The sequence below is a fragment of the Portunus trituberculatus genome, chromosome 31 (genome assembly GCF_017591435.1).
Source record: "Portunus trituberculatus isolate SZX2019 chromosome 31, ASM1759143v1, whole genome shotgun sequence".
Lineage (NCBI taxonomy): Eukaryota > Metazoa > Arthropoda > Malacostraca > Decapoda > Portunidae > Portunus > Portunus trituberculatus.
Genome location: NC_059285.1, coordinates 23539985 through 23563239, shown reverse-complemented (window position 1 = coordinate 23563239; position 23255 = coordinate 23539985). Strand labels below are relative to the sequence as shown.

The window sequence follows — 23255 nt, the reverse complement described above, 5'->3', positions numbered from 1 at the left end:
AAAACTGAAATATGTCAAAAAAGCGTTAATTTGATGTGTACCAGCGTTTTATGCACCAAAACTTAAAAATGCAGTTAAAACACTATATTTGTTAAAATATTTTATTTAAGTGTTTCTAAGGTGTTTTATGAATACAAATCTATCTCGATTGAAAATTTTGGTTATTCGTCATTTTATACTGTTTTCCTTCAAAAAGATTTTATATTGTTTTATTTCAAAACGATAAAATTGATGGAAACAAGGTAATAAAGAAAAAAACAAATTAAATTAACAAAAACGTGTTATTTTAGTAGTTTTCAGGTTTTTTGCACCAAAACAGTGAAATGCTACAAAAACACACTATTTGTCTAAGGAACTGAAATATGTCAAAAATGGGTTATTTTGGTGTATATAAGCGTTTTAAGGTGTTTTATGAAAAAAAACTAGTGAAAATTTTTTTATTCGTCATATTTTATTGTTTTCCTTCAAAACGATATAATAAATCAAATTAAGCCAATATAGAGAAACCTAAGTAAAAGTAACAAAAACGTGTTATATTAGTAGTTTTCATATTTTTTGCCCCAAAACAAAGAAATACAGGCAAATCACACTATTTGACAAAGAACTATATATATATATATATATATATATATATATATATATATATATATATATATATATATATATATATATATATATATATATATATATATATATATATATATATATATATATATATATATATATATATATATATATATATATATATATATATATATATATATATATATATATATATATATATATATATATATATATATATATATATATATATATATATATATATATATATATATATATATATATATATATATATATATATATATAAGGGGTTATTTGAGTGTATTCCAGCGTCTTAAGCAACATAATTCAGAATTGCAGGCAAAACACACTATTTGCCTAAGGAACTAAATGCTCCCATAAATGGGTTATTTTGGTGTATTCAAGCGTTATATGCACCAAAACTCTGAAATGCAGGCAAAACATACTATTTGTCTGAGGAACAGAAATAAGTAAAAAACGGGTTATTATGGAGTATTCCAGCATTTCATGCACCAAAACTCAGAAAAGTATGCAAAACATTTTATTTGTTAAAACGGTTTGTTTAAAACTCGATTGAAAATTTTGTTTTTTAAAATTATTTTACATTTTTCTTCCAAACCATATAATTGCTGAAAACAAGCCAATATAGAAAAACCAAGGTAAAAGTAACAAAAACGTGTTAATTTAGTAGTTTTCAGTTTTTTTTTGCACCAAAACACAAAACACTATTTGTTTAAGGACCTTTAGTATGTAAAAAAATCGGATATTTTAGTGTATTTCAGCGTTTTATGCACCAAAACTGAAATACAGAGATGACACACTATTTGTGGAAGGAACTCACATATGTCAAAAATGTGTTATTTTGGTGTATTCCAGCGTTTTATACACCAAAACTTTGAAATGCAGTCAAAACACACTATTTGTTTAAGGAACAAACATATGTCAAAAATAGTTTATTTGGAAGTATTTCAGCGTTTTATGCACCAAAACTCTGAAATGCAGTAAAAAGACACTATTTGTCAAAGGAACTGAAATGTGTTACAAATGATTTATTTTGGTGTATTCAAGATTTTTATGCACCAAAACCCTGAAATGCAGGCAAAACACTATATTCTAAAAAAATGTCTTATTTATGTTTTTGAAGGTGTTTTATGAAAAACAACATCTTGATTGAAAATTATGTTTACTTAAGTGATTTGAATTGTATTGCTTCAAAACGATTTAATTGATATAAAGAAGCCAATGTAGTGAAACCAAAGTAAAAGTAACAAAAACGTGTTATTTTAGTAGTTTTCAGGTTTTTTGCACCAAAACACAGAAATGCAGGCAAAACACACTATTTGTCTATGGAACTAAGATATGTCAAAAATGGGTTATTTTGGTGCATTCCAGCGTTTTATGCAACAAAACTCAGAATTGCAGGCAAAAAACACTATATGCCTAGAGAAATAATTGGCCCAAAAATGGGTTATTTTGGTGTATTCCAGCGTGTTATGCAACAAAACTCCAAAATACAGGCAAAACACACTATTTTTCTAAGGAACTGATATGTCAAAAATGCGTTATTTTGGTGTATTCCAGCTTTTAATGCACCAAAACTTTGAAAAGCTGGCAAAACACTTTATTTGTTAAAACGTCTTATTTATGTGTTTTTAAAGGTGTTATATGAAAGAAAACCATATCGATTAAAAATGTTTCTTACTCGTAATTTTATATTGTTTTATTTCAAAACGATAAAATTGATGGAAACAAGATATTATACAGAAACCAAAGTAAAATTAACAATAACGTGTTATTTTAGTAGTTTTCAGCTTTTTTGCACCAAAACACGGAAATGGTACCAAAACACACTATTTGTCTAAAGAACTGAAATATGTCAAAAGTGGGTTATTTTGGTGTATTCCAGCGTTTTACGCACCAAAACTTAGAAATGAAGTAAAAACACTATATTTGTAAAAACGTCTTATTTATGTGTTTTTAAGGTGTTTTATGAAAAAAAACTATTTCGATTGAAATTTTGGTTTATTGACGTCCATTACATTGTTTTCCTTAAAATAATATAATTGATAAAAACAAGCCAATATAGAGAAACCAAAGAAAAAGTAACAAAATCGTGTTATTTTGGTAATTTTCAGTTTTTTTTTTTTCACTAAAACACAGAAGTGCAAGCAAAAAACATTATTTGTGTAATTAACTGAAATATGTAAAAAGTGGGTTATTTTAGTGTATTGCAGCGTTTTATGCAACAAAACTCAGAATTGGAGAAAAAAAAACACTTTTTGTTTAAGGAACTAAAATGTGTCAAAAATGGGTTATTTTAGTGCATTCCAGCGTTTCATGCACCAAAATTCTGAAGAACAGAGAAATTACCCTACTTGTCTAAGGAACTTAAATATATCCAAAATGGGTTATTTGGGAGTGTTCCAGCGTTTGATGCACCACAATTCTGAAATGCAGGCAAAACGCACTATTTGCCAAAGAAAGTGAAATATGTCAAAGATGCGTTAGTTTGGTTTGTTTCAGCGTTTTATGCACCAAAACTTAAAAAATGCAGTTAAAACATTATATTTGTTAAAATATTTTATTTATGTGTTTTTAGGGTGTTTTATGAAAAAAAAATCTATCCCGATTGAAAATTTTCCTTATTCGTCATTTTACATTGTTTTATTTCAAAACGATAAAATTGATGGAAACAAGGTAATATAGAGAAACCACAGTAAAATGAAAAAAAACGTGTTATTTTAGTAGTTTTCAGGTTTTTTGCACCAAAACAGTGAAAAGCTACAAAAACACACTGTTTGTGTAAGAAACTGAAATATGTCAAAAATGGGTTATTTTGGTGTATTTAAGCGTTTTATACACGAAAACTTAGAAATCCAGGCAAAACACTATATTTGTAAAAACGTATTATTTATGTGTTTTTAAGGTGTTTTATGAAAAATAGAACTATGTTGATTAAAAATTTTGTTTATTCATGTCATTTTACATTGTTTTACTTCAAAACGATGTAATTGATAAAAACAAGCCTATATAGAGAAACCAAAGTAAAACTAACATAAACGTGTTATTTTAGTAGTTTTCAGCTTTTTTTTATTATTAACACAGAGAAATGCAGGCAAATCACACGATTTGTCAAAAGAACTTAAATTTGTCAATAATTGGTTATTTTAGTGAATTCCAACGTTTTATGCAAAGAAACTGAAACTTGCAGGCAAAAGACACTATTTGCCTAAGGAACTGAAATGTATAAAAAATGGGTTATATTGGTGTATTCCAGCGTTATATGTACCAAAATTCTGAAATGCAGGGAAAACACACTAGTTGCCTAAGGAAAAAAATATGTAAAATATGGGTTATTTTGGAGTTTTCCAGCGTTTTATGCACCAAAACTCAGAAATCCATGCAAAACATTATATTTGTTAAAACATTTTAATGGTGCTTTTTTAAGTTGTTTTATGAAAAAAAAAACTATCGATTGAAAATTTTGTGTATTCAAGTCATTTTACATTTTTATTCAAAACGATATAATTGATGAAAACAAGCCAATATAGAGAAACCAAAGTAGAAGTAACTAAAACGTGTTGATTTAGTAGTTTTCAGTGTTTTTGCACCAAAACACAAAAATGCAGGCAAAACACACTATTTGTTTAAAGACCTGATATATATATATATATATATATATATATATATATATATATATATATATATATATATATATATATATATATATATATATATATATATATATATATATATATATATATATATATATATATATATATATATATATATATATATATATATATATATATATATATATATATATATATATATATATATATATATATATATATATATATATATATATATATATATATATATATATATATATATATATATATATATATATATATATATATATATATATATATATATATATATATATATATATATATATATATATATATATATATATATATATATAAACAAAATCTGTTATTTTGGTGTATTCCAGCGTTTTATGCACCAAAACTGTGAAATGCAGGCAAAAAAAAATTTTTTTGAAAGGAACTGATATATGTAAAAAATGGGTTATTTTGGTGTATTCCAGCGTTTTATGCAACAAAATTCAGAATTGCAGGCAAACTTTGAAATGCAGGCAAAACACACTATTTGTCTAAGGAAGTGAAATATGTCAAAAATGGTTTATTTTGGAGTATTCCAGCGTCTTATGCACCAAAACTCTGAAATACAGGGAAAACACATTATTTGTCCAATAAACTAAAATGTGTTGGAAATGGTTTATTTTAGTGTATTTCAGCGTTTTATGAACCAAAACTTAGACGTGCAGGCAAAACACTATATTTGTAAAAACGACTTATTGGTGTTTTTGAGGTGTTTTATGAAAAAACGAAAAAAAAAACGATATAATTGATAAAAACAAGCCAATGTAGAGGAACCAAAGTAAAATTCACTAAAACGTATTATTTAGTAATTTTCAGCTTTTTTTTAAACCAAAACACAAAAAATGCAGGCAAAACACAATATTTGTGTAACGATCTGAAATATGTAAAAAGAAAAGTGGTTATTTTAGTGTATTCTAAAGTTTTATGCAACAAAACTCTGAAAGGCAGCCAAAACACTCTAATTGTCTAAGGAACTGAAACATGTTAAAAATGGGTTATTTTGGAGTATTCCTGCGTTTTTATGCACTAAAACTATGGAATGCAGGCAAAACACATTATATTTTTAAGGAAGTAAAATAATTATGTCAAAAATGGGTTAATTTGGAGTATTCTAGTGTTTTATGCACCAAAACTAAAAAATGCAGGCCTAACACAATATTTGTTAAAACATCTTATTTATGTGTTTTTAAGATGTTTTATGAAAACAAAACAATATCTCGATGAAAATTTTGTTTATTGAAGTCCATTACATTATTTTGCCTCAAAACGATGTTATTGATAAAAAAAAAAAAAAAAAAACAAGGGAATATAGAGAAACCAAAGAAAAAATAACAAAAACGTGTTATTTTAGTAATTTTCAGCTTTTTTTGCACCAAAACACAGAAATACCGGTTAAACACAGTATTTGTCTAATTAACTGAAATATGTAAAAAAAAAAAAAAATGGGTTATTTTAGTGTATTCCAGCGTTTTATGCAACAAAACTCAGAATTGCAGGCAAAACACACTTTTTGTGTGAGGAATTAAAATGGGTAAAAAATGGGTTATTTTGGTGTATTCCAGCGTTTTATGCACCAAAACTCTGAAATGCAGGCAAAACACACTATTTTTCTAAGGAACTGAAATATGTCAAAAATGGGATGTTTTGAAGTATTCCAACGTTTTTTGCACCACAATTCAGAAATGAAGGTAAAACAATATATTTGTGAAAACATCTTTTTTATGTGTTTTAACGTGTTTTATGAAAAAAAAAATAATCTCGATTTAAAATTTTGCTTATTCGTCATTTTACATTGTTTTATTTCAAAACGATAAAATTGATGAAATTTTCAAAGCAATGTTTAGAAGCAAGAAATAGGGCAAATAGGATCCTGGGTTTTATAAATAGAAATGTTAGTTATAAAAGTAAGGAAGTGGTGCGTAGCTTATATAATTCCTATGTTAGGCCCCATTTAGAGTATTGCATACAGGCCTGGTCACCCCATTATAGGCAGGATATCAATATGTTAGAAACAGTTCAGAGAAGAGCAACTAGGATGATGCCAGCATTAAAGCGCCTGTAGAATCGAGATAGATTAAATGAATTAAACATATTTTCATTTGAGAGGAGATGTATAAGAGGGGATATGATAGAGTTATTTAAAATTTTCTCAGATACAAACTATATAGATGTGAGATCTTTCTGTACCTTAGAGGATGGAAGTAGGACTAGAAATCATGGCAGGAAGATTAGAAAGCAAGGCTGCAGGTTAAATATAAGAAAATATTTCTTTTGTCATAGGGTAGACTTCTGGAATGCATTGCCAGAGAGGGTTGTAAATATCACTAGTTTGACAATGTTTAAAAACAGATTAGATAAGCACTTAAATTTATTAGATTTATAGTTAGTTATGTATAGCGCTGCATGATAGTTTTTATAAGAAATTTACTATAGTTAAACAAGACATGATCCCCATGTATGTGGATCACAGATTGTAGAGGAATTCGCTGCAGGACTTAGCCCTGTTAATGGGCCAAATATTTAGAATTATTATACAATGTATTGTTTACTTGTAAGTGTATCTTTAAGTACTGATGATGAGGTCGCTGTGCGACTGATACAGGATAACCTAGATGGGCCCTGGTTGCCCTTTGTTATCCTATTATTTGTGTTATGTTATGGTAATATAGAGAATCCATAGTAAAATTAACAATAACGTGTAATTTTAGTAGTTTTAATCTTTTTTTGCACCAAAACACAGAAATGCTACCAAAACACATTATTCTTTATTTTTTCATTTATACCATGCGGGCTTTTCACGGGGATTTATGGGCTAATGGGGATACTTTTTGGTATACCTCCTATCTCAAAGCCCACCCGCTAAGAAACCGTTATCCCGAGTGAGGAAGCCCAACCTACACTCAGACCGTGGACAGGATTCGAACCCGTGCGCTTGGAGACCCCTCGGACCCCAAAGCGGCCCCAGAATTTATCTAAGAAACTGAAATATGTCAAAAATGGGTTATTTTGGTGTATTTAAGTGTTTTATGCACGAAAATTTAGAATTGCAGACAAAACATTATATTTGTAGAAACGTCTTATTTATGTGTTTTTAAGGTGTTTTATGAAAAAAATTTGATTAAAAATTTTGTTTATTCAAGTCATTTTACATTGGTTTGTTTGAAAACGATATTATTGATAAAAACAAGCCAATATAGAAAACCAAAGTAAAAGTAAGAAAAACGTGTTATTTTTTCTGCATCAAAACACAAAAATACAGGCAAATCACACTATTTGTCAAAAGAACGTAAATATGTCGAAAATGGGGTATTTTAGTGTATTCCAGCGATTTATGCAACAAAACACAAAATTGCAAGCAAATGACAATATTTTCCTAAGGAACTAAAATATGCCAAAAATGGGTTATTTTGGTGAATTCCAGCGTTATATGCACCAAAACTCTGAAATGCAGGAAAAACATACTAGTTGTCTAAGGAACAGAAATATATATATAAAAAAAAAACCAGGTTATTTTGGAGTATTCCAGCATTTTATGCACCAAAACTCAGAAAAGTATGCAAAACATTATATTAGTTAAAACGTTTTATTTGTGTGTTTTTAAGGTGTTTTATAAAAAAAAAAACTATCGATTAAAAATTCTGTTTATTTAAGTTCTTTTACATTTTTCTTCCAAACCATATAAATGCTGAAAACAAGCCCATATAGAGAAACCAAAGTAGAAGTAACAAAAACGTGTTAATTTAGTAGTTTTTAGGTTTTTTTCAACCAAAACACAGAAATGCAGGCAAAACACACTATTTGTTTAAGGACTTGAAATATGGAAAAAATCGGTTATTTTGGTGTATTCCAGCGTTTTATGCACCAAAACTATGAGATGCAGACAAAAAACACTATTTGTCGAAGGAACTGATATATGTCAAAAATGGGTTATTTTGGTGAATTCCAGCGTTTTATACAACAAAACTCAAAATTGCAGGGAAAACACACTATTTGTCTAAGGAACTAAAATGTGTCATAAATGGGTTATTTTGGTGTATTCCAGCGTTTTATGCACAAAAATTTTGAAATACAGGCAAAACACACTATTTGTCTAAAGAACAAAAATATGTCAAAAATAGTTTACGTATTTAGGAGGGTTCAAGCGTTTTATGGACCAAAACTCTGAAATGCAGGGAAAACACACTATTTGTCGAAGGAACTAAAATGTGTTACAAATGGTTTATTTTGGTGTATTCAAGTGTTTTATGCACCAAAACCCTCAAATGCAGGCAAAACTCCTTATTTGTTTAAGGAAGTGAATAATGTAAAAAATGCGTTATTTTTGGGGTATTCCAGCGTTTTATGCACCAAAACTTAGAAATGCACTAAATTTTTAAAAATGTCTTATATATGTTTTTTGAAGGTGTTTTATAAAAAACAAATCTCACATTTTTTTTATTTAACTAATCTAAATTGTATTGATTCAAAGCGATATAATTGATATAAACAAGCCAATATAGACCACCCAAAGTAAAAGTAATAAAAACATGTTATTTTAGTAGTTTTCAGGTTATTTGCACCAAAACACAGAAATGCAGGCAAAACACACTATTTGTCTATGAAACTGAAATATGTCAAAAATGCGTTATATTGGTGTATTTCAGCGTTTTATGTAACAAAACTCAGAATTGCAGGAAAAAATCACTATACGCCTAAGGAACTAAAATGTGCCAAAAATGGGTTATTTTGGTGTATTCCAGCTTTTTATGCACCAAAACTCTAAAATGCAGGCAAAACACACTATTTTTCTAAAGAACTGATATATGTCAAAAATGCGTTATTTTGGTGTATTCCAGCGTTTAATGTACCCAAACTTAGAAATGCTGGCAAAAAACCCTATGTTTGTTAAAACGTTTTATTTATGTGTTTTTAAGGTGTTTTATGAAAAAAAAATTTCTCAATTGAAAATTTTGCTTATTCGTCCTTTTACATTGTTTTATTTCAAACCGATAAAATTGATGGAAACAAGATATTATAATATAAAGAAACCAAAGTAATATTAAGAATAACGTGTTATTTTAGAAGTTTTCAGCTTTTTTGCACCAAAACACAGAAATGCTACCAAAACACACTATTTGTCTAAGAAACTGAAATATGTCAAAAATAGTGTTATTTTGGTGTATTCAAGCGTTTTACGCACCAAAACTTAAAAATCAATTTAAAACACGAAAACTTAGAAATGCAGGCAAAACATTATATTTGTAAAAACCTCTTATTTATGTGTTTTTAAGGTGTTTTATGAAAAAAAAACTATTTCGATTGAAAAATTTCTTTAATGAAGTTTTCCTCAAAATAATATAATTGATAAAAACAAGCCAATATAGTGAAACCAAAGAAAAAGTAACAAAAACGTGTTATTTTAGTAATTTTCAGCTTTTTTTGCACCAAAACACTCAAGTGCAAGCAAAAAACACTATTTGTCTAATTAACAGAAATATGTAAAAAGTGGGTTACTTTAGTGTATTCCAGCGTTTTATGCAAGAAAACTAAGCATTGCAGAAAAGAAACACTTTTTGTCTAAGGAACTAAGATGTGTCATAAATGGGTTATTTTGGTGTATTTCAGCGTTTTATGCACAAAAACTCTGAAATACAGGCAGAACACCCTACTTGTCTATGGAACTGAAGTATGTAAAAAATGGGTTATTTGGGAGTATTCCAGCGTTTCATGAACCACAATTATTCTGAAATGCAGGCACAACACACTATTTTTCTAAGGAACTGAAATATGTCAAAAATGGGTTATTTCGGAGTATTTCAGCGTTTTATGCACCAAAACTCAGAAATGCAGGCAAATTACTATATTTGTTAAAAAGTCTTATTTATGTGTTTTTAAGGTGTTTTATATTGTTGTCCTTCATAACGTTAAAATTTATGAAAACAAGGTAATATAGAGAAATCAAAGTAAAATTAACTAAAACGTGTTATTTTAGTGGTTTTCAGCTTTTTTCCTCCAAAACTCAGAAATGCTACCAAAACACACTATTTGCCCAAGGAACTGAAATATGTCAAAAATGCGTTATTTTGGTGAATTTCAGCGTTTTTTGCACAAAAACTCAGAAATGCAGGTAAAACACTGTATTAGTTAGAACATCTTATTTATGTGTTTTTAAGGTGTTTTATGAAAAAAAAAACTATATCGATTGAAAATTTTGCTTATTCATAATTTTAGTTTTTTTTCAACACGAAAAAAATGATGGAAACAAGGTAATATAGAGAATCCAAAGTAAAATTAACAAAAACGTGTTATTTTGTAGTTTTCAACTTTTTTGCACCAAAACACAAAAATGCTACCAAAACACACTATTTGTCTAAAGAACTGATATATGTAAAAAATGGGTTATTTTGGTGTATTGAAGCGTTTTATGCACGAAAACTTAAAAATGCAGGCAAAACACTATATTTGTAAAAACGTCTTATTTATGTGTTTTTAATGTTTTTTTTTATGAAAAAAAAATATCTTGAGTTAAAATTTGTTTATTCAAATTATTTTACATTATGTTGCTTCAAAACGATATAATTGATAAAAACAAGCCAATATAGAGAAACCAAAGTAAAAGCAACAAAAACGTGTAATATTAGTAGTTTTCAGTTTTTTTTGCACCAAAACACAGAAAAGCAGTCAAATAACACTATTTGTCGAAAAAACTGAAATATGTCAAAAATGGGTTATTATAGAGTATTCCAGCGTCTTATGCAATAAAACTTAGAATTGCAGGCAAAACACACTATATGCTGAAGGAACTAAAATGTGTGAAAAAAGGGTTATTTTGGTATATTCCAGTGTTATATGAACAAAAACTCTGAAACGCAGGCAAAATACACTAGTTGTCTAAGGAACAGATATATGTAAAAAAAATGTTTTTTTTTTTTTTTTTGGAGTATTTCAGCGTTTTATTCACCTAAACTAAAAAATGCAGGGAAAACATTATATATGTTAAAACGTCTTATTTGTCTGTTTGAAAGTGTTTTATGAAAAAAAGACTATCGCCGGAAAATTTTGTTTATTCACGTCATTTTACATTTTATTTCAAAACGATATAATTGATGAAAACAAGCCAATATAGAGAAACCAAAGTAAAAGTAACAAGAACGTGTTAATTTAGTTGTTTTCAGCTTTTTTTTCAGCAAAACACAGAAATGCAGGCAAAACACACTATTTGTCTATGGGCATAAAATATGTCAAAAATCGGTTATTTTGGTGTATTCCAGCGTTTTATGCAACAGCACTCATAATTGCAGGGAAAACACACTATTTGTCTAAGGAACTAATATATGTCAAAAATTTATTACTCTGGTGTATTCCAGCGTTTTATGCACCAAAACTCTGAAATGCAGGCAAAACACCATATTTGTTTAAGGAACTGAATAATATAAAAAAATGCATTATTTTCGTGTATTGCGTTTTATGCACGAAAACTTAGAAATGCAGGCAAATCACTATCTTTTTAAAAGCGTCTTTATTTATGTGTTTTTAAGGTGTTTTATGAAAAAAACCCATCTCCTTTGAATATTTTGTTTATTCAAGTAATTTATTTTCTTTTGCTTCAAAACGATATAATTGTTAAAACAAGCCAATATAGAGAAACCAAAGTAAAAGTACCAAAAATGTATTATTTTAGTAGTTTTTAGGTGTTTTGCACCTAAATACAGATATGCAGGGAAAACAAAACTCAGAATTGCAGGCAAAACATACTATTTGTCTAAGGAACTAAAATGTGTAAAAAATGGGTTATTTTGGTGTATTTAAGCGTTTTTTGCATAAAAACTTAGAAATGCAGGGAAAACACTGTGTTTTTAAGGTTATTTTAGTATATTCTAGCGATATATGCACCAAAACTCTAAAATGCAGGCAAAACACACTAGTTGCCTAAGGAACAGAAATATGTAAAAAAATAGGTTATTTGGAGAAGTCCAGCGTTTATGCACCAAAACTCAGAAATACAGTCAAAACATTATATTTGTTAAAACGTCTTATTTGTGTGTTTTGAAGGTGTTTTAGAAAAAAATAACTATCTCGATTGAAAATTTCGTTTTTTCAAGTCATTTTATATTATGCTTCAAAACGATATAATGAATGAAAACAAGCCAATATAGAGAAACCAAAGTAAAAGTAAGAAAAACGTGTTAAATTAGTAGATTTCAGCTTTTTTTTTCTACAAAACACAGAAATGCACGCAAAACACACAATTTGTCGAAGGACCAAAAATATGTAAAAACAAATCAGTTATTTTGATGTATTCCAGCGTTTTATGCACCAAAACTTTGAAAAGCAGGGAAAACACACTATTTTTCGAAGGAACCGAAATATGTGAAAAATGGATTATTTTGGTGTATTCCACCGTTTTATGCAACAAAACTCAAAATTGCAGGCAAAACAAACTATTTGTCCAAGGAAATAAAATGTGTCAAAAACGGGCTATTTTGGTGTATTCCAGCGTTTTATGCATCAAAACTCTGAAATGCAGACGAAACATGCTATTTATCTGAGGAACTGAAATGTCAAAAAAATAATTACTTTAGAGTATTCCATCGTTTCATGCACAAAAACTCTGAAATGCACGCAAAACACACTATTCGTTTAAGGATCTGAATAATGTCAAAAAATGCGTTATTTTGGTGTATTCCATCGTTTTATGCAACAAAACTCTGAAATGCAGGCAAAACACAGTTTAAGGAATTGAATAATGTAAAAAATGCGTTATTTTGGTGTATTCTAGCGTTTTATGCACCAAAACTTAGAAATGCAGGCAAATCACTATATTCTTAAAAACAAGCCAATATAGAAAAAAACAAAGTAAAAGTAACAAAAACGTTTATTTTAGTAGTTTTCATTTTTTTTGCACAAAATTCTGAAATGCAGGCAAAACACACTAGTTATCTAAGGAATTGAAATATGTCAAAAATAGCTTATTTTGGAGTATTCCAGCGTTTTATGCAGGCAAAACACTATATTTTTTTAAAACGTCTTATTTTTGTGTCTTTAAAGTGTTTTATGAAAAAAAAACATCTCGATTGAAAATTTTGCTCATTCGTTATTTTACATTATATTGCTTCAAAACGATAGAATTGATAGAAAAAAAACTGGTATAAAGAAATCAAAGTAAAATTAACAAAAACGTGTTATTTTAGTAGTTTTCAGCTTTTTTGCACCAAAACACAGAAATGGTACCAAAACACACTATTTGTCTAAAGAACAGAAATATGTCAAAAATGTTGGTGTATTCCAGCATTTTATGCAGCAAAACTCAGAAATGCAGGCAAAACACTATAATTGTTAAAACGTCTTATTTATTTGTTTTTAAGGTGTTTTATGAAAATAAAAAACTATCTCAATTGAATATTTTGCTTATTCTTCTTTTTACATTGTTGTATTTCAAAACGATAAAATTGATGGAAGTAAGGTAATATGGATAAACCAAAGTAAAATTAGCAAAAACGTGTTATTTTAGAAGGTTTTTGCACCAAAACACAGAAATGCTACCAAAACACAATATTTGTCTAAGGAACTTAAATATGTCATAAGTGTGTTATTTTGGTGTATTCCAGCATTTTATGCACCTAAACTTATAAATAGAGGCAAAACACTATATTTGTAAAAACGTCTTTTTTATGTGTTTTTAAGGTGTTTTATGAAAAAAAAAAACTATCTCCATTGAAAATTTTGCTTATTGAAGTCCATTACATTGTTTTGCCTCAAAACGATATAATTAATAAAAACAAGCCAATATAGAGAAACCAAGATAACAATAACAAAAACATGTTATTTTACTAATTTTCAGTTTTTTTTGCAGCAAAACACAAAAAATGCAGGCAAAACACACAATGTGTCTAAGGAACTGAAATATGTAAAAATTTGTTATTTAAGTGTATTCCAGCGGTTTATGCAACTAAACTCAAAATTGCAAGCAAAACACACTTTTTGTCTTAGGAACTAAAATGTGACAAAGATAAATTATTTTTGTGTAATCCAACGTTTTATACACCAAAACTCAAAAATGCATATTTGTTAAAACGACTTATTTATGTTTTTTAATGTGTGTTTTAAAAATAACTATCTCGATTGAAAATTTTCCTTATTCGTCATTTTACATTGTATTGCTTTAAAACGATAAAATTCATGAAAAAAAAGCTAGTATAGAGAAACCAAAGTAAATGTTTTTAAGGTGTTTTATGAAAAAAAACAATCTAAATTCAAAATTTTACTTATTCGTCAGTTTATATTGTATTGCTTCAGAACGATAAAATTTATGAAAACAAGCTAGTAGAGAAAAACCAAAGTAGAATAAACAAATACGTGTTATTTTAGTACGTTTTCAGCTTATTTCCCCAAAAACTAAGAAATGTTACCAAAACACACTATTTGCCTAAGGAACTGAAATATGTCAATAATGCGATATTTTGGTGTATTTCAGCGTTTTATGAAGGCAAAACACTATATTTGTTAAAACATCTTATTTATGTGTTTTTAAGGTGTTTTATGAAAAAAAACTTTCGATATAAATTTTTTTTTTTATTGAAGTGCATTACATTGTTTAGCCTCAAAACGATACAATTGATAAAAAACAAGCCAATATAGAGAAAACAAAAAAAAGTACCGAAAACGTGTTATTTTAGTAATTTTCAGATTTTTTTTTAACAAAAACAGAAATGCAAGCAAAACACACTATTTGTCTAAGGAACTTAAATATGTCAAAAATCGGTTATTTTGGTGTATTCAAGCGTTTTATGCACCAAAACTCTAAAAAGCAGGCGAAACACACTAGTTCTCTAAGGAACTGAAATATGTCAAAAATGGGTTATTTTTTTAGTATTCCAGCGTTTTATGCACTAAGACTCTGAAATGTAGGCAAAACATACTATTTTTGTAAGGAACTGAAATATGTAAAAAATGCATTAATTTAGTGTACTTCAGCGTTTTATGCACCAAAACTTAGAAATACAGCCAAAATACCTTATTTGTTAGATCCTTATATTGACGTATTTTTAAGTTTTTTTTTTTTTTTTTTAATGTCGAGTGAAAATTTTGCTTATTCGTCTTTTTACATTGTTTTCCTTCAAAACGATAAAATTGATGGAAACAAGGTAATATAGAGAAACCAAAGTAAAATTAAAAAAACAAATTGTAGTTTTTAAGCTATTTTGCACCAAAAAACAGTAATGCTACCAAAACACACTATTTGTCTCAGAAACTAAAATATGTCAAAAATGGGAAATTTTGGTGTATTCTAGCGTTTTATGCAACAAAACTCAGAATTGCCAGCAAAACATACTATTTGTCTAAGGAACTAAAATGTGCCAAAAATGGATTACTTTGGTGTATTCCAGCGTTTTTTGCACCAAATGTCTGAAATGCAGGCAAAACACTATTTGTCTAAGGAATTGAAATATGTCATAAATAGTTTATTTTGGAGTGTTCAAGAGTTCTATTCACCAAATCTCTGAAATGCAGGTAAAACATACTATTTGTCAAAGGAGCTAAAATGTGTTACAAATGGCTTATTATGGTGTATTCTAGCGTTTTATGCACCAAAACTCTGAAATACAGGGAAAACGTGTTTGTTTAATTAAGGAACTGAATAATGTCAAAAATACGTTATTTTCGTGTATTCTAGCGTTTTATGCACCAAAACTTAAAAATGCAGGCACAACACTGTATTTTTTTTTAAATGTCTTATTTATGTATTTTTAAGGTGTTTTATGAAAATAAACCCATCTCAATTGAAAAAGTTCATTATTCAAGTAAATTAACTTATTTTGCTTCAAAACGATATAATTGTTTATATAAAAACAAGCTAATATAGAGAAACCAAAGTAAAGGTAACAAAAACGTGTTATTTAAGTAGTTTTCAGGTTTTTGCACCAAAACACAGAAATGCAGGCAAAACACACTATTTGCCTATGGAACTGTAATATGTAAAAAAAATTGGTAATTTTGGTGCATTCCAGCGTTTTATGCAACAAAATTCAGAATTGCAGGCAAAACACACTATTTCTCTAAGGAACTACGCGTAAAATGTGTCAAAAATGGTTTAATTTAGTTTATTTCACCGTTTTATGCAACAAAACTCTGAAATGCAGGCAAAACACACTATTTTTCTAAGGAAATGATATATGTCAAAAATGCGGTATTTTGGTGTATTCCAGAGTTTTATGCACCAAATATTAGAAATGCATGCAAAACACTTTATTTGTTAAAACGTCTTATTTATGTGTTTTTTATGAAAAAAAACTATCTTTATTGAATATTTTGTTAATTCAAGTCATTTTACATATTTTTGCTTCAAAACGATATAATTGATAAAAACAAGCCAAAATAGAGAAACCAAATTAAAAGCAACAAAAACATGTTATTTTAGTAGTTTTCAGCTTTTTTTGCACCAAAACACAAAAATGCAGGCAAATCACTCTATTTGTCATAAGAAATGAAATATGTAAAAAATTGGTTATATTAATGTATTCCAGCGTTTTATGCAACAAAGCTCAGAATTGCAGGCAAAACACACTATTTGCCTAAGGAACTAAAATGTGTCAAAAATGGGTTATTTTTATGTGTTCTAGTGTTATATGCACCAAAACTCTGAAATGCTGGCAAAAAACACTAGTTGTTTCAGGAAAAGAAATATGCAGAAAATGGGTTATTTTTTAGTATTCCAGCGTTTTATGCACCAAAACTCAGAAATGCAGGCAAAACTTTATATTTGTAAAAACGTCTTAATTGTGTATTTTAAAGGTGTTTTATGAAAAAATAAACTGTTTCGATTAGAAATTTTGTTTATTCAAGTCATTTTACATTTTTCTTCGAAACGATATAATTGTTGAAAACAAGCCAATATAGAAAAACCAAAGTACAAGTAACAGAAATATGTTAATTTAGTAGTTTTCAGTTTTTTATGCACCAAAACACATAAATGCAGGCAAAACTCACTATTTGTTTAAGGACCTGAAATATGTAAAAAATCGGTTACTTCAGTGTAATCCAGCGTTTTATGCACCAACAATCGGAAATGCAAGCAAAACACACTATTTGTCGAAGGAACTGAAATATGTCAAATATTGGTTATTTTGGTGTATTCTAGAGTTTTATTCAACAAAACTTGAATTGCAGGAAAAACACATTATTTGTCTAAGGAACTAAATTGTGTCTAAAATGGATTATTTTCGTGTATTCCAGCGTTTTAAGCACCAAAACTCTGGAATGCAAGTAAATTACACTATTTTTCTAAGGAACTGAAATATGTCACAAGTTGTTTATTTTAGAGGTTTCCAGCGTTTTATGCACCAAATCTCTGAAATGGAGGCAAAACACACTATTTTTCGAATTAACTGATATGTTACAAATGGTTTATTTTTGTGTATTCCAGCGTTTTATGCATCAAAACTCTTAAATGCAGGTAAAATACACTATTTGTTTCATGAATTGAATAATGTCAAAAATGGGTTATTTTGGTGTATTCCAGCGTTTTATGCACTAACACCAAAACTTAGAAACGCAGGCAAAACACTATATTCTTAAAAACGTGTTATTTATGTGTTTCTAAGGTGTTTTATAAAAAAACAACTCCATTGAAATTTTTTTTTCAATTAATTTAACTTGTTTTGCCTCAAAACAATATAATTGATAAAAACAAGCCATTATAAAGAAACTACAGTAAAAATAACAAAAACGTGTTATTATAGTAGTTTTCATGATTTTTGCACCAAAACGCAGAAATGCAGGCAAAACACACTATTTGTGTATGGAACTGAAATATTTCATAAATGGGTTATTTTGGTGCATTCCAGCGTTTTATGCAATAAAACTTAGAATTGCATGAAAAAAAATACGATTTGCCTAAAGAAATAAAATGTGTCAAAAATGGGTTATTTTGGTGTATTCCAGCGTTTTATTAAGCACCAAAACTCTGAATTGCAGGCAAAACATAATATTTTTCTAAGGAAATGATATATGTGAAAAATACGTTATTTTGGTATATTCCAACGTTTTATGCACAAAAAAAAGTCTTATTTATGTGTTTTTAAGGTGTTTTATGAAAAAAATATCTATCTCGATTGCAAATTTCGTTTATTAAAGTCCATTACATTTATATACATACATATATATATATATATATATATATATATATATATATATATATATATATATATATATATATATATATATATATATATATATATATATATATATATATATATATATATATATATATATATATATATATATATATATATATATATATATATATATATATATATATATATATATATATATATATATATATATACATACATTTATATATATACATATATTTGATAAAAACAAGCCAATATAGAAAAACCAAAGTAAAAGTAACAAAACGTGTTATTTTAGTAATTTTCAGCTTCTTTTGCACCAAAACACAGAAACTGACGTAAAACACACTATTTGTGTAAGGAAATGAAATATGTAAAAAAAAAAGGGGGTTATTTTAGTGTATTCCAGTTTTTTTATGCAACAAAACTCAGAAGTGCAGGCAAAACACACAATTTGTCTAAGGAAATAAAAAGTGTCAAAAAAGGGTTATATTGGTGTATTTTAGCGTTTTATGCACCAAAACTTTAAAATATAGGCAAAACACAGTTCTTGTCTAAGGTACTTGAATATATAAAAAAAAATGGGATATTTTGGAGTATTCCAGCGTTTTATGCATCAAAACCCAAAAATGCAGGCAAAACACTATATTTGTTAAGTCTTATTTAGTGTTTTTAAGGTGTTTTATAAAAAAAAAAAAAAAACTTTCTCAAATGAAAATTTTGCTTACTCGTCATTTTACATTGTATTGATCCAAAACGATAAAGTTGATGAAAACAAGATAGTACAAATAAACCAAAGTAATATCAACAAAAATGCAAGCAAAACACACTATTTTTCTAATGAACTGAAATGTGTCAAAAATGGGATATTTTGGAGTATTCCAGCGTTTTATGCACCAAAACTCAGAAATGCAGGCAATACACTATATTTTTTAAGTCTTATTTAATGTTTTTAAGGTGTTTTATGAAAAAAAAACTATCTCGAATGAAAATTTTGCTTATTCTTCATTTTACATTGTACTGATACAAAACGATAAAGTTTATGAAAACAAGATAGTACAAAGAAACCAAAGTAATATTAACAAAAACGTGTTATTTTAGAAGATTTCAGCTTTTTTGCACCAAAACACAAAAAAGGTACCAAAACACACTATTTGTCTAAAGGAATGAAATATGTCAAAAATGCGTTATTTTGGTGTATTCCAGCGTTTTATACACCAAAACTCAGAAATGCAGGCAAAACACTATATTTGTTAAAACGTCTTATTTATGTGTTTTTAAGGTGTTTTATGAAAAAAAAACTATATCCATTAAAAATTTTGCTTATTCGTCATTTTACATGGTTTTATTTCAAAAACGATAAAATTGATGGAAACAAGATAATATATTATAGAAACCAAAGTAAAATCAACAAAAACGTGTTATTTTAGTAGTTTTCAGCTTTTTTGCATCATAACACAGAAAATCTATCAAAACACACTATTAGTGTAAGGAACTGAAATATGTTACAAGTGGGTTATTTTGGGGTATTCCAGCTTTTTATGCACTAAAACTTAAAAATGCTGGTAAAACAGTTTATTTGTAAAAATTTCTTATTTATGTGTCTCGATGAAAATTTTTCTTAATCATTATTTTACATTATTTTGCTTCATAACGATTATATTAATAAAAACAAGCTAGTATAGAAAACCAAAGTAAAATTAACAAAAACGTTTTTATTTCAGTAGATTTCAGCTTTTTTTGCACCAAAACACAGAAATGCAGGCAAAACAAACTATTTGTCTAAGGAACTGAAATATGTCAAAAATGGAATATTTTGGTGTATTCAAATGTTTTATGCAACAAAACTCAAAATTGCAGGTAAAACACATTATTTGTCTAAAGAACTGCAATGTGTCAAAAATGGATTATTTTGGTATATTCCAACGTTTTATGCACGAAAACTCTGAAATGCAGGCTAAACACATTATTTGTCTAAGGCATTGAAATATGTCAAAAATGGATTGTTTTTTACTATTCCAGCGTTTTATGCACCAAAAGTCAGAAAAATCAAAGAAACCACGATATTTGTTAGAAACGTATTATTTATGTGTTTTTAAGGTGTTTAAAAAATTTTTTTTTGCCTACTCATCATTTTACATTGTTTTATTTCATAACGATAAAATTTATGATTAAAAGGCATTATAGAGAAATCTAAGTAAAATTAACAAAAACATGTTATTTTAGTAGTTTTCAGCCTTCTTGCACCAAAACAAAGAAATACTACCAAAACACACATAAATGAGACGTTGTAACATTAACATTGTAGTATTTCTAAGTTTTGGTGCATAAAATGCTGGAAACACCAAAATAACCCTTTTTTGACATATTTCAGTTTCTTAAACAAATAGTGTGTTTTTCCTCTGTAGTGAACCCCACTACTAATACTATTACTACTACTACTACTACTACTATTACTACTACCACCACCACCACTACTACTACCACCATGCTGTTACGCCGTTACTCCGCCCCGGGTGTAGAACTACCTGAGAAAGGCTGGGTTAGGCGAGGTCACGGCCTGGGGATTGCACGCATCACGCCGATCCCCCGCTAAGCCGGGCCAGGTGCAGTGACCTGACCCCTGCTGGACGATGGGAGGTCACTGCCCAGGTATTCAGCGGAGTCATTCAGCACCGAAACTCCGTGACACACACCGCTCAACTCATCTCCGCTCGCTTGTCTGTACATAATAAACGGCAGTAACGGTCATCCCCCCCCCCCAGCAGACCCCCGCCCCGGCCTGCCTGTGCGCCGTCAGTGCCGCAGCCCCGACGGACCAGCCAACCGCACCAGCGGAATCTCTCTCTCTCCACGTCCTCCAGCAACAGGCGGCGGTGACCGCTGGGGCTCGCCGCAACCCACCCCTGGCTGCAGTGACCAGCTCCACCGAGGCCTGCCTTGCTTCGGTGAAGGCCTCCCTCCATCATCACGTCTGCAGTCTACTTTTCGCCGGGCCTCCGCGCCGCCCACTCATCTGCGAGTCTCGGCTGGGCGCGCTCCTTCGCAGCCTTCGGTCGGCGCCAGGCACCCCTACTGGCCGCCCGCTCCTCCGCAGCCCACGGAGGGCTTTGCCTCGGTCCCGCCGTCAGTGCCCCGTCAGCCCACTCCTGCCCGGCAGCCGTTTCCCATGGGCATTTGTGGTGGTGGACGTGGAGCAGGCAATCCTGGGGATGGATTTTCTCGCTGCTCACGACCTCCAGGTGGATCCACGCCGCAGATGCCTCCTGCACCACCCCTCGGCCAACATTATCCACGCAGAGCCCTGCGTGCAGCCGACGCCGTCCCTCACCACCCTCCGCCAAGTGATGCAGTTCGAGTCCCTCCTCTAGGAATTTCCCCTCCTTACATCCCTACAGTCCGCCCTATCTCGGGTCCAACACGGGGTACAGCACTCCATCGTGACGGCTGGTCCTCCGTGCTTCGGTCGCCCCGGCCGCTGCCCCCGGAACGTCTTCACGCTGCGCGCAAGGAGTTTGACCTCATGCTGGAAGAAGGCATTGTACGCCCGTCTGACAGCAACTGGGCGTCGCCACTTCACATGGTGCCCAAGGCCCAGGATGGAGAATGGCGGGCGTGCGGGGATTACAGGGCCCTTAACGCCATGACCCGCCCTGAAAGATACTTCGGTCTTCGGTCTTCGCAACGTCGCCCAGACCTTCCAGCCGTTCATGAACAGGGTCCTGAGAGGGTTGGACTTCGTCGTCGTTTACATTGATGACATTCTCGTCGCGTTCCTCCTCGCCTCAGCAGCATGCAGTTCACCTGCGGCTGGTGCTTAGTCGCCTTCAGGATCATGGCCTCAAACTCCAAGCCCGTCCGTGGACTTTCTGGGCCACAAGGTGAGTGTGGAAGGCCTGGAGCCCCTCCCCCAGAAGGTGGCAGCCATTGAGGATTTCCCGCGCCCCACGACCGTCAGGAAACTCAGGTAATTCCTGGGAATGATTAACTACTACCACCGGTTCATCCCCCAGGCCGCCGCTCTTCTGGCTCCCTTTAACAACCTCCTGAAGGGCGTTAAGAAGAACTCACCTAAGCCCCTGGACTGCCATACACATATAGATATAACACACAAATACATATAACAATAAAGAACCCAACTTAACAATACCTAACAATAATACTAATCCTATATGGAGGCAATGTGGAAAAAACGGGACGAGGGGAAGTGATACTTACGAGGTGTCGCAGTGGTGAAGTGCTGGGTGATGTGGATCTCATGGTATTCCAAGAGGCGTTGTGTTCACTGGTTGAGGCCTTGACCTCGACTGATTTCCAAAAATCAGGGAGCTCGCTTAACACTTCTGCTTGAGTCGATTGGGGCCGCATGAATCCAACTTCGGGACAGTAGCGGGGCTTCATGAGACGGTGACGTGGAGGGGAGGTGGAGAGGTGGCGAACGAGGTAGCAAGCGGAGGAGGTGAGGGTAGTGGAGTGAGTATGTTACGGGCGGGCCGTAACATTTTCTCCCCCCTAAGACCTCTCTAATGGGCTCATGAAGGAGGTGAGATGGGAGATCTTGATAAGGCGTCAGCGATGATGTTGTCCACCCCCTTGATATGGTGGACTTCTAAGTTGAAGGGTTGAGTTAAAAAGGCCCACCTAAGTGTACGTTGGTTTCGGTTCTTCATGGCATGAAGAAAGGCCAAAGGGTTGTGATCGGTGAAGACCTTCGTAGTTTGAGGGCCAGGATGAAGGTAACACTTAAAACGTTGGAGCGCCAGGACGAGTGCCAGAGTTTCCTTCTCGATGGTGGAGTAATTGAGTTGGTGTTTCTTCAGCTTGGCGGAGTGATAGGTGATGGGATGGAGGATGCCGCTTGTGGGGTCCGCTTGTA

At 30.9% G+C, this 23255-nt stretch overlaps 1 protein-coding gene across 1 annotated transcript in view; it reads left to right on the top strand.

Annotated features, from left to right (window-relative positions):
• LOC123511109 (basic salivary proline-rich protein 2-like) overlaps positions 1-22350 on the top strand; it is a 53772-nt gene extending 31422 nt beyond the window's left edge. The window contains exons 2-3 of the mRNA XM_045266731.1: positions 21145-22109; positions 22261-22350. Of these exons, the coding sequence (XP_045122666.1) occupies positions 21145-22109; positions 22261-22350 (1055 nt within the window). The remainder of the gene's footprint in view (positions 1-21144; positions 22110-22260) is intronic.
• The last annotated feature ends 905 nt before the right edge of the window (positions 22351-23255 follow it).